The sequence below is a fragment of the Chelonia mydas genome, chromosome 5, assembly GCF_015237465.2.
Source record: "Chelonia mydas isolate rCheMyd1 chromosome 5, rCheMyd1.pri.v2, whole genome shotgun sequence".
NCBI classification, from domain to species: domain Eukaryota; kingdom Metazoa; phylum Chordata; order Testudines; family Cheloniidae; genus Chelonia; species Chelonia mydas.
Genome location: NC_051245.2, coordinates 127,764,268 through 127,777,375, shown reverse-complemented (window position 1 = coordinate 127,777,375; position 13,108 = coordinate 127,764,268). Strand labels below are relative to the sequence as shown.

Sequence of the window (13,108 nt, the reverse complement as noted above, 5' to 3'; positions counted from 1 at the left end):
TAAGATGTAAATAGGTATTGAAGACTTAAGGACAGTGAAGCTTTATAAAAGAAAATATTAGAGCAGTAGTGATCAACCTTCCAGACTACTGTATCCTTTGCAGGAGTCTGATTTGCCTTGTGTACCCCAAGTTTCACCTCACTTAAAACTACTTGCTTAAAAATCAGACCTAAAAATACAAAAATGTCAGTCACACTATTACTGAAAAATAGCTGACTTCCTCATTTTTATCATGTAATTATAAAATCAATTGGAATATAAATATTGTACTTATATTTTAGTGTATAGTATATAGAGCAGTATAAACAAGTCACACTTTAGATAAGCTATTACCAACAGGAGAGTGGGTTTGTGTGTGTGGAAAAAAAAAGGGGGGGGGGGGAGAAATCCTGGATTTGTGCTGGAAATGGCCCACCTTGATTATCATACACATTGTAAGGAGAGTGATCACTTTGGATAAGCTATTACCAGCAGGAGAGTGGGATGGGGGGAGAGAAAACCTTTTGTAGTGGTAAACACCCATTTTTTCATGGTTTGTATGTATAAGAACATCTTCTGTATTTTCCACAGTATACATCCGATGAAGTGAGCTGTAGCTCACGAAAGCTTATGCTCAGATAAATTGGTTAGTCTCTAAGGTGCCACAAGTACTCCTTTTCTTTTTGCGAATACAGACTAACACGGCTATTACTCTGAAACAAGTCACAGTATGACATTTTAGTTTGTACTGACTTTGCTAGTGCTTTTTATGTAGCCTGTTGTAAAACTAGGCAAATATCTCGATTAGTTGGTGTACCCCCTGGTAGATCTCTGCATACCCCTGGTTGAGAGCCACAGCTTTAGAAAGCCATGAAATTCTCTGTTACATCTTAAAATTTTTGAAAAGTATGGAAATGCAATTATGATACCTCAAACAATGCTAACTTGGCCACTGTCCACTGCCATTGTGGGCATTGTGTAAGATGAAAATACCTATGCTAAGTTGATATCTCAACACTATATATCTGGATGATTTTGGTCACAATCTATCGCAGCTGCTATTGACTAACCATCTCTTCCTCTGTTTTAAGAAGTTTGTATTTGTAAATATCTTCAGTTAGTTCCATTGTGGATTGAAGTTGCATGATGTACGTAGCTGAATTGCAAGCTGACTGGTCCCTGGTATAGGTCACTCACCAGGACTTTAAGTATATTTTCCAGCACCCTGCTCTCAGTTCTTTGGTATCTGCAGCTTTAGAACAATCCGAGTGAAAACGCTTCTTGGTCTGCGCCAGTGGATAGAGAAAGCAGAAGAATGAGTGCTCTGGGCTGCAAAGTATACTCTTCCAGGTCTCTTGAGATGCGGGTAGCAAATTACCAAATTGTTATGGCACAGTATCAATATGGCCTGTAGGGTGCTGTTTTCCCACATCCTAGATGCCTTGCATGAGGAGCAGGAAAAGGCTGCTCAGGACTTTGTTATATAGAGGATTGTTTGTAGCAAAGGGTGCCCTTAGAGCATCTGATGCTTCTGATTCATGGGCCAGGCCAGTAAGGATAGGTATTGTTATAAAATACTATTCCTACATTCTCGACTGTCCTCTGAAGCTCAGTCAGAAATAGAGGATTTACCTTTTGAGGAGATGCCTCTTCTCTTGAAGACTGAGTGAAACTGAAAATTACCAATGCCGCTGTTTGCTCCTGGGGACTTACAGAGTCTGCTACAACCCAAGAGAGTTCGCCTGTCCTGCTTTTAGGTATTAGAGGTAGTTACCAAATACATCAGAGGTTCTCCTTCTACTATGGACCTCAGACCCAGCCTTGTCATCCATATCCCACCAAGAAGCAGGGATAATCCAAGCAGGACCACTGGAGATTTAGCTCAGGAGCTCATCAGCTTCTAGAGCTCAGATCTGATGTGATTATTGAGAATCCTGTGCCAGAGTCTTGTTAATATTGCACCTCTTCTACTACTGTGTCCCTTCCCTTTTCAAGTTTCGTTTCTCAGCATTAAGGTTCCTGGCATGCAATTACTTAAGGTCAATGAGTGTTGAATATTGTTTGCAGTGGTTACATTCAATTTCACACCAAATCTCCTTCAAAACCCACTTCTTCATTCCTCTTCATGGATCCTCCTCACAAGACAGCTTTTGGAGAAAACTGAATGTCTCCTTAACAAAGGAGCTGTATAGGATGGCGCCACAGCACCACCAGATCTTTCTAAAAGATTTTCAAACCTGTTGGATACCACCTGAGTTAACCTAAGTCACTTAATACTTAGAGACTATGGCTAAAAGGGAGGTGTGGACCCTCACAACTGCCTCAATTTCTTCCAGCAAACCCAGGAGCTTTACGAGAAGTGCCAAGAATGTGAGGAAGTGGGGAAGGTGAGTGTGAATGTGCAGAAGCAGCACCCTAGAAGGGCCAAATATATATATTCTGTGCCAAAGCAGAAATTAAAACCATGGGAGGCTAGAAGAGCCAGGTATGAGAAATGGTGTTTGGAAACCTTTTGTTGTGCTGTATGTAGATAGGTCATGGTGCGGCAGTTTTAGTGCTATGTCACATTTGTATCCCATTTTTCTTGACCATTTAAGGCAGGATTGCAACTGTTGGAGTAAACCATTGACATAGTTAGGGTGCTGGTATGAGCTGCTGGGCTGTTTACTGTTGCATTGCTCTGTGAAGAAATACTGGCAGCACAGTAAGGTGACAGGCCACGCTGGCACATGCATGGAGGATCCTGGGAAGAGAAGAATTTGGGTGTACCATTTCCTGCAGATACCAACTATTTGGAATGTCTGCTGGCACATGCAGGTGGGCGGTATAGGCTGATCAAATGTGGGCACATTGTCCACCGATGATTATTGTTCTGTTAAAAAGGCTGTTTTGTCTGACAGAATCTGATCCCATAAACCAGTACTGCTTATTCTATAAACGTAGCTAAATGTATTGTCAAACCATCTGTGTGGATGTTGACTTTTTTCTTAGAAATGAAACTGTACCTGTTAATGAGTATAATGAGCCCATGCAGTGTTGGTAGAAGTACTTAATGATTGTTGCCCCCTTTTTTTTTCTTTAAACAAGTCAGTGTCTTGCTTGCTTTGCACCAAGATCAGCCCCATTATCAAGTGTTACTTAATTAAACTAACCCAAAATTTTATTTTGGGCCCTCAGTCAGTTAGTGTTGTCAATGTATATTTCTTTGCTAATGTTATTAGGAGCAGCATGGGCAGTCTTCTCTTTTGCATTCTTTGCTTGTGTGATGGGTTGTACAAACCCCACACTGGACACTAAGGGGTTAAGGAACTGCTCTGCGTCCAGGCAGCCCCACCACACCTGTAGCAAATGCACCAACTGGAGGAGGAGTTAAAAGGCAGGGGAGCAGGTCATTTGGTGGCTGCTCAGAGAAGAGAGCAGACCTGCGACCTGCAGCTCCAAGAGCAAAAAGCTGAGGAAAGGCAGAATCCCTCCCTAAACAGCTGCCCAGTGGTCCCTCCCTGAGGTGAAGGGAGGACCTGCTGCAGAGACAGCCTGAGAGGGAAGCATTCCCCTCTCCCTTTCATACAAACTCTGGACTTAGTTAATCCCCCTTTATTTTTGTTCAAATTACCCCAGCAGGGGAAAGCCCTTGGCCTAAGCTGGCCCAGGAAGCTGGGCCATACTGCTAGAGGAGGCAATTGCTGCCCGCGAGAAAAGAGAGTGACCTCGCTACACTCAGGTGCCAGAAGGTGCCTTTTGGTGAGCAGACATCCCTTACGCTGCCTAAACCCAGACGGTGACTTTCGGACAATTGCAGGGAGGTGGTAGGAAATGGCGCAGGGAGAGCGGGCAGTCCCGGCTGTCAGAGCACTGACAGCTGTCAAAGGGCCCTAGGTCAGAGCCAGGTGGAGTGAAGGATCCTGGGCTCCCATACCAACAACCCCCCTTGCAAGTCAGGGGCCTAAGCCCTGACCATTAGGCTATACTCCCTTAACAACCACCCCAAGTGAGGACTGTCACAGCTTGCTTGTAAAGTGTATAGCTATGGCAGTATTTCTGTGTACGAGTGGTACACAAACTTCCAGTCCTCCCCCTCCCCCCATTAAAGAAATCTGTCTCTTCTCTCCCCCCCCTTACTGCAAAGTCACGGCTTCCTCAGCAGCAGAGGTTGGGTTGAAGGCAGAGCTGGGGATAGAATTGAGGATGAGGAAGAGCTGGGGCTAGAGGTGGAGCTGGACTGGGCTACGGGGAGAGGGAATGAGGGCAGAGCTGGGCTGGGGGTGGAGCAGGAGTGGGGACTGAATGGGGTTGAGAGAAGAGCGAGGCTGGGGGTGGAGCAGGGCTGGAAGTGTGGTGCTCCCTTCCCACCCTCTATGGGGCCTAGCATGGGCCCTGTCGTGACCCCCCTCCGACTGTGAGGTGCACCCCCTGCGGGTGTGTGGAGGAACAGTTTGGGGACCGTTGCTATATATGTTCCAGAGAGCTTTGGGAGTAAATGGCTCTTTTCCCCTAATGTGAATTACAGTTAATATCTTTCTCAATAAGAAGAAAAAAATTCAGATTAAAGGATCCCATCAGTAGAAAAAGGGGAGTCCTGTTAGGAAATGTATTCTGAGTGTCATGCTGATTTCCACAGCTGTTAATTCATTTTATTCAGATTAGTAGTTTTGAATGATATTGTCCAAGACTCCTTCAGGTGTGCTGCTAAAATCCTCAGCTCCTACAAACTTGCTCGTTGAACTTTCTGGATTTGCCAGTGAGGGTGTGATATTTTATCTGATAGCTCTTCTCTTCAGAATGGATGTAGTATTTTTTCTTTTATTTTTTTCAATAGAGTTGAATCTGGGGTTCTCAATCTGATTTGTCAGGAAATGTAGTTATGTAGGATTATAGGCCATATAACGATCCATGATCAAATGCAGAGGTTTATTTCAGTAAAGAGAGACTGTCAGTACTTTTTGGCTTATTAACTGTCTAGGAAGCATTTTAGAAACTGGAAGCTTCCTGACTGAGATAATTGAATAAGGCCAAAACTATCAGAAGTGGACATTAATTTTGTGTGCCTCATTTTTTGAGAGCCCAACTGGAGGATCCTCTGCCTGATTTTCAGCTACAGACCCACAGCTACAGTTAAGGAGCTGAACATTTCTGAAGATTTGGCTGTAAATCAATAATAAAGAAATGATTGTGCTTCCCCTTCCTGGCATACCATAGGAAAATTAAATGTTGATAAATACTAATCAGAATTAGACTCATGTAGTGTGTGAATGTAGAACGTACTTTCATATGAATTCACTTGGGAGTAAACAGATAAAATGTTAAATACTTCTGTAGGTGACAGTTAAGTAATATGGTGACTTATGGTTTGGTTCTTAGATAATGGACAGCACAACATCAGCAGTTTAGCACCTAGATCTTTGGATCGGGCTCAATTGAACTGAAACGAGCCTTGGTTTTGGGGTTTTTTTCTTTTAAATGTCACCTGCTTTGTCACAAAATAAGAACTGTATTTCCTATAGATTACAAGTGGACACAATATATCAGGGGTTCTCAAACTGGGGGTCAGGACCCCTCAGGGAGTCACAAGGTTATTACAGAGGGGGTCGCAAGCTGTCAGCCTCCACCCCAAACCCTGCTTTGTCTCCAGCATTTATAATGGTGTTAAATACATTAAAAACGTGTTTTTAATTTATAAGGGGGGTCTCACTCAGAGCCTTTTTATGTGAAAGGGGTCAGTCACCAGTACAGAAGTTTGAGAACCACTGCAGTATATTAGTCAGCTGCACAGTACCAATAAAATGCCATCTTCCTCAGCTGACAAACCATTCATGATTAGGGAGCTAGTGAAACAGTGTCATGTTTCTAAGAACATTTTTTAAAAAAGTATAAAATCTTGGTGATTTTCATTAATGGTTGTGGAGAGGCCCAGAGTGTGCTTTAGCATGTTTTAGAGGTGGACTTTGTGTTTGTGATGTCATGCCCCTTGCTAGCCAGTCTGGCAGGCGCTATATTAGGCATAGGTTCTGCATGTTACACTGGCTAAATCCCTGAAACATAGCTGCTTTGAGATCCTTGGATGCAAACTGCTGTAGAAGTGCAGACTTACTATGTTTTTATGATTGTTTTTGTTGTTACTGGATTGAGTTCATTGCTGCTCCAGAGAAGAATGGTTGGGCCAGGCTATCCAACTCTTCTCACTTCTGCTGCCCCAGTAGAAAGTCTTGAGTTAGAAGAATATGTAAGATTCAAGTGAGCCTTTAAAGAGGTTCCCCTGTTATGTTGCATTACTCTCTCAGGTGGTTCTAGGGAGAGCAGCTACCATTGCTTTGGCAGTGTTGAGGCCTGTGACAGGAATAAATTAGATGAATGTCTTCGGGCTGTGCTTTGGGGGGTGGGGGGGGGTGGGAAGAGAGAAAAGAAGAAACAGACTGAAAACAACTGAAGAAAAGAGACCCCATGATCTGCATTAGGAAAGAAATCAGAGTTAAGTTGGGAAGGTACAAAAATGAGAGCCGTCATAAGTAGAATTGGTAAAAAGTACACAGTGAATGCATTACTTGATTTTATTTGACAAATACTGTTTTTTGTATTATTTAACCAACTATGGAGCCCGTCGTGGCCTTTGGCAAACACATTGTTGGATAAAATACATATGTAATTAATCTAATGTATTTTAATGTTTTTCTGCTCTTTGGCCAGCCCTAGTAGGTACACTGTCAGACGGCTTCCATTTAATTACACACAAAAACTCTGTTAAAAACATTAAGGTTGCAGAGCCAAGCACTCCAAAATTAGGAAATGCCAGCATTAAGGTTGCCTGTACAAGCTTACTTTGTTTTCCTTCAGTGTATGTATTATGATACTGTCTTTAATTACATGATCACAGATAATTTTTCCATAGGACCCATGCTTCATTTAGCGCACAGGATGGATAGTGCTCACTTAGTGAGCAGCTATTCAATATTTTTGTTTTCTCATTGTTCAGTGTGTGGCCCCAGGCCACAGTGCACTATTCAAAACCTGCTCTGAAGAAAGAATTATGAATTTCCTCATGGGCTTTTCTGTGATACTCATCACTATAGTATTTGATTGCTTCACAACAATAATGCATTTATTTTCATAACACTCCTGTGAGCTGAGCGGGATGATAGCCTCATTTTACAGATGGGGAACTGGGGCACAGAGAGATTATGGCCAAAAGTATCCACTAATTTTGGATGCTCAATTTGAGACAACCAGGAGCTGATTTTTCTGAGTATTTAGCATCATACAGCACTTCATTATATGTTCAAATCACGGCTCCCATTGACTCCATTTGCAGCTAAGAGTGCTCAGCACTTCTGCAAGTCAGACCCCAGGGTAGCAAGGCAGGCACCCAGAAAATGAGGAACATGAATGACCATTGAGAAAAGTTTGGTTTTAAGTGACCTGGCAACTCTGACACTGATAAAATCCAAGAGCCTCCTTTGTCTTCCTGCAGTTCCATGCCTCATTCACTACACATCTTCCAACTTCTGCAACAAATGAAGCATGGGTTCTCCAAACCACACTCTCCTGTTCTCTGAAAATATCTTCTCAATATGCAGTGGCAGTCAAAAAAAGCTAACAGAATGTTAGGAACCATTCGGAAAGAGAGAGATAAGACAGTAAATGCCACTGTGTAAATCCATGGTATTGAATACTGCATGCTCAAAAAAGAGATATTAGAATAGGAAAAGATACAGAGAAGGGCTCCACAAATGATTAGGGGTCTAGAAGAGCTTCCATGTGAGGAGAGATTAAAAAGACTGGGACTTTTCTGCTTGGAAAAGAGACAGCTAAGGGGGGATATGATAGACATCTATAAAATCATGAATGATATGCAGAAAGTGAATGGGGAAATGTTCTTTACCTCTTCACATAAAACAAAAACTAGGGGTCACCCTTTTGAAATTAATAGGTAGCAGGTTTGAAACAAACAAAAGGAAGTACTTCTTCACACAACACACAGTTAGCTCTGTGGAACTTGTTACCAGGGGATGTTTTGAAGGGCAAAAGTATAACTGGGTTCAAAAAAGAATTAGTTAAGTTCTTGGAGGATAGATTCATTAATGGCTATTAGCCAAGATAGTCAAGGATGCAACCCCATGCTCTGGTTGTTCCTAAGCCTCTTACTGTCAGATGCTGGGACTGTATGACAGGAAATGGATCACTTGATAATTGCCCTGTTCTGTTTATTTCCTCTAAACTGTCTGGCATTGGCCATTGTCGAAAGACAGCATACTGGGCTAGATGACAATACTGTGTAAGACCAATGGTCTGTTCTTATGTTCTCCTTTACTGCACAACCCTGATTCACCCTCAGAGTGGGTCCATCCTGTGTTGCGGGGAGAGTCCTTTGTAAAAAATAGACTTTAATTACATGGTCCCATTCTATCACATATGCATAAGGGGGCCGAATTAAGATTGCATGGACAACCTTAATTCTGGCATTTTCTAACTTTGGAGTGCTTGATTTTGCTAGAGCTTTTCAAAGAAAAGGTTACCAGAATTGTTTTTAACACTGTAAACCTACCTGTTTTTCTCTAGTCTAGTTCTCTGACATGGCTGAATTGTTTTGGCTACAATTTTCAAAAAAAACAAAAAAAATAACCCTTGGGCCTGAGGCAGATATTATCTAGCATGGGAAATTTCAGCCCAGTGGTTAACATTTGGTGATGTTATAAGCAAATAAAAACACTTATCTTTAAAAGGCCCTATCAGGGTAATAGGTGCTACCAGCCAGGCCTACAATATTCTCCAGAATGTAACATTTAAATGCAGTACAGACTGTGTTTTTCCTTTTATGTTGCAGGGTTGTGGCTTTGAGGGAGCAAGCCCAGCACAGCTATTTTTTTAAAAAACTCTGGTTTGTAAGCTGACGCTGTGATAGTCAAAGGGGCCTGAGGGAGGTAGGTGACCAGCTCCCATTGAATTTCAAAGGGATTTGGCTGCCCAACTTGCCTTTTGAAGCGCTCAGTCTTAGTTGTTAGGTTAGTAGATGTCAGGTAAATTTGTCCAGCACCCCATGTAACTCATGAAGTAAAGCTGGTGTAAATGAGCATCTTCATCCTAAAGAAGGGAAGGCCCTCACTCCTGGCTGCAGCTTGGCTGCCAGCCCCCGCTTTTGGCCCCTGTCTGTGGCTCTGCTCCCGGCCTGAGGGAGCGTGGACACGTTCCATTACTGGTAAGGGGCCACATGAGATGGAAAGTTTGGGTATCACTGCCCTACTGAATCCATTCCATTTCCATTGTGAAGCTGTACGCTTTTTCCCCTGTATTTCACGTTGTGTATGACATGACAAGTGGCTCGTATGAGTTTTACAGTCCTGCCTTATTCTCATCCAGTATGATATTTACACCATCACACTGGGAGGGATCTTTCCTTTTTAGCTGTGACCTCAAACTTTGCTACTTCACCCAGATACAGAATTGCTGCACCTAGCTACTTGGAATCCTACCTAGGTTCTTAACTTTAGATAACGTAATTTGCCTCAAGGAAGTCTAGAAGGTGCTATTGGAATCCTGCTAGCTTCTTTTTGGTTTTGGTTTTTTTGGAGTCATGTCCCTTGAAACGGGCACGTCTTTTAATTTGTTTTTTTGTAGGGATGGATTACCTTGAGTATGCTATCTACCTTCTCTTTTGAAACTGTTACTTTCCCTAAAAAAATCTGTTAACCACCCCCAGTATTCAAGTGTACTTGGAGCTAATTGTGGTTTACCACGCTTGTGTGAATGAAAAATTTGTCTTTACTCATTTACTGCAGAAGCATTTACTTAAAGGGATTTTGTATGTATACCTTCAGATTAGACATCTCACTGCTTCATGGAATTTGAATTTGGTTTTAAATAAACTCAAGAACCATTTTGGGTGTAAACTATATTTCTTTTTAAAGTGACTTTTCTGGTTACTCCTATTTTGGCCAGACAGGTAGGTGAAATTCAGATGCCTTTTGTCCTGCTTTGCAGTATTTCATAAAAATAAGCCACCTCTGTTTAATCTAAGAGATTGTTAGCCAAATTGGTCTACAGATTTCATCTCACATAGACTATTGCCCTTCCAATCTTACACTTTGAGATCTCATGCTTTGTTGGATGAGGCTTGGCTACATACACTGAATGTGAAATAGGTCACATTTATCTGGACAGGACTAAGCTTTTTTCATAGCTCATCGTGGTTGTTCATTGCATTTGGAGAGAACTCAAAGGGGGAGTCTGTTCATTCAGAGACAGGCCAAGTGGCTATTTCTGTGTATCCAGAGTAGTTATTCTTTATTCTCAGAGAGAACTTCAGGTCATTCTACAAGATGTGTGGCAGCCTCAGCAACTTGTCTCTGTAAAAATATATATTTTCAAACCCCAAATTTGCAAGGTAGTCAAGTGGCATTTGAGCCATACTTTTATCCTGTATTTTCTTCCTCTGTTGAAATCAGATCAGATGCTCACTTCAGTCTCATCAATTAAATACTACTTAGCTCTCCTGTTATGAGTGTTGCTTCTGTAGGTTAATTCCTAGTAGAAAGAATTCCATAAAAGAAGAAGGAATTTTACTTATGACTCACTTGATTTGGAGGAGAGGAATCTACAGGCACAAATGTGAAAGTGGCATTTTAAAAATACTTTAAGCCTGAGCATAGTTTTTCATCTAAAATATCTATGCTAAAATATTTGTGTAGTAATTTCTTGTGTAAAGTGTTTTCATGCATCAATAAGCAAAAACTTAACGTGAAAATACTGCGTTCTTTATACTGAAGGAGAGCGAATTTTGTCCATAGATGCTAGTATGTATGTTCTGATTTGTCTCATTAAAAAAAAAATTTGTTTTACGTTAGTATTATTAATAGATATCAAGAAACCTTAACCTTTTATGAACTGAGAGGATTGCTAGTGAGGTAAAATATTACCAAAAAAGGGTTTAGGACTGCTGTTTAATCAATTAAAAGTACTATTTTGGGCTTTTAGCACACTGCTACCCTCTAGTGGAGCTATCCTGTATTAAAAAAAGACAGTCCTATTTCCATTGGCTTGTCAAAAGGACAGGGGTGGGAAATAAAGCAGAAGGGAGAGAAGAGAGGTAAGAATAGACTAGAACAAATTCTGATTCTGAAAACAGTAACAAGAGGTTGAGACTAGGGTCTCAGAAGTTAAAAGAATCTGATTCAAAGATCCCAGCCGTAAGACTAAGAGGGGAATTGAGTTGAATTGTTTTCCTTTGCCTTTAAGCAGAGAGGATTGACTAGGAGGGTAGAGGTATGTGCTCATGAAGTGTAGGTATCGTTCCAAACTGGAATGTAACTATTTCTTTGGACCTGCTCTCATTGCATATTCATATTTTAGTAATAATTTAGTAGGACTTAGTGATTTAAAAAAAAAGTTATTCATTTTGCTCAGCCCACCCAGTAGAAAGTGAAAAACATCTACAAATGCTTTCCTGTTAAGATAAATTTATAAAATGCATTGAAAATACAATTTTAAAATCGGCGTTTGAACACGTTTCAGTTGTCTCACTGAAAGGGGCATACTGTAACGCTATTAGGGGAATACAATGGAGGAGACTGGAGGGCAATTTTCAGTTCAGGTGAAGATTCATAAATGTATATTTAAAAAACACTGTCATTAGTGTTAGAGGGCCTGCTTTGCATTTACATCAAGCGCCCTTTAACACTAAGGCACCTGCCAAAAGTGGCGTAATCAGAATTGCTTTCAGAGTGTCTTGCCATACATGGTCTAGTGGTTCTCAACCTTTTCAGATTACTGTACTCCTTTCAGGAGTCCAATTCATCTTGCGTACCCCCCAAGTTTCACCTCACTTAAAAACTACTTGCTTACAAAATCAGAAATAAAAATACAGAAGTGTCACCGCACACTATCACTGTGAAATAGCTGACTTTCTCATTTTTACCATATAATTATAAATCAACTGGAATATAAATATTGTTTTTACATTTCAGTGTATAGTATATAGAGCAGTATAAACAAGTCACTATGAAATTTTAGTTTGTACTGACTTCACTAGTGCTTATTACGCAGCCTCTTGTAAAACTAGGCAAATATCTAGATGAGTTGATGTACCCCTGGGAAGACCTCTGCGTGTACCCCTTGTTGAGAGCCACTGGTCTACAGAATTGTCCCTCTTAGTATCCTCTTTTATAATGTGGTCCTTCCCCATGCGCATTTTCTCTGTAAATGTCAAATTTGTATTCTGAGAATTTGTTTGCAATGTTTAAAGTAAATGGGGAAAAGGATTGGACACAGGAGATAAGCTGACAGACCTGCTGTGCTCACTCTCCTGTCATATTATCATTAAGATTTTTTAGATAGAGTAGTCTGGATGTAGTGTTGATTTCAGTATGCAGTGCAAAAATCTGTTAATAGATTGTGGGGATTAAAAATTGAAAAAATCTAAGAAATTAAGCTGCTAGCACAACCAGGTTTTTGATTTCCAAAGGTTGAAAAACTTTTCTTAAGACCTACACAAGAAAGGGAATGCGGTTGCTGTGAGGTGGATAATCGTTTGCAGGAGGATCTGAGCAATATCAGTGGGTTGGCGGTGTGAGATTTTGGGCTGCTCTGTGGTAGGCTTTGACCAAAAATGGGAATAATCATAGAAGAGCCAAATCCAGGGTAAAGAGTTTAAAAAATGGGAGCATAGAATGAGTCTTCAAGTCAATAATTTGGAGCCTAAATAACCTGATTATCAAAAGTGCTGAGCACCCAGCAGGTTCTGCTGGTTTTAATGGGAGCTCTGGGTATTCAGCTCTTATTTAGGTGAGTAAATTGGCTTAGGTGTCTAACTTTAGGTTCTCATTTTAAAAATATCGGCTCAGGATCCTTGTATGGAACTAAGAGATATAAAAATAGTAATGTTATACCATCGGTTGCAATGTGTTAGAAAAATGAGGTGATAACTGACCTGGAGTGAAGTGAAGAAATACTGGCATGCAGAGTTGTGGAGATATCTGTGTTTTTTCGATGATTTAATGATTACATAAGAACGGTAATACTGGGTCACACCAAAGGTCCATCTAGCCCAGTATCCTGTCTTCCGACAGTGGTCAGTGCCAGGTGCTTCAGAGGGAATGAACAGAAGAGGTGATCCTATCGCCCATGTTGTGTTCTGGACCTAGAA

The 13,108-nt window shown here is 41.1% G+C and overlaps 2 protein-coding genes across 6 annotated transcripts in view; one reads left to right on the top strand and one right to left on the bottom strand.

Moving 5' to 3' along the window:
- Positions 1-13,108, top strand: part of KCMF1 (potassium channel modulatory factor 1) — a 65,388-nt gene that overhangs the window by 16,280 nt on the left and 36,000 nt on the right. The window lies entirely within an intron of this gene.
- Positions 12,942-13,108, bottom strand: part of HOOK3 (hook microtubule tethering protein 3) — a 192,917-nt gene continuing 192,750 nt past the window's right edge. Inside the window, exon 23 of the mRNA XM_043546660.1 lies at positions 12,942-13,102. Within this exon, the coding sequence (XP_043402595.1) occupies positions 13,078-13,102 (25 nt within the window). The 3' untranslated portion in view covers positions 12,942-13,077. The remainder of the gene's footprint in view (positions 13,103-13,108) is intronic.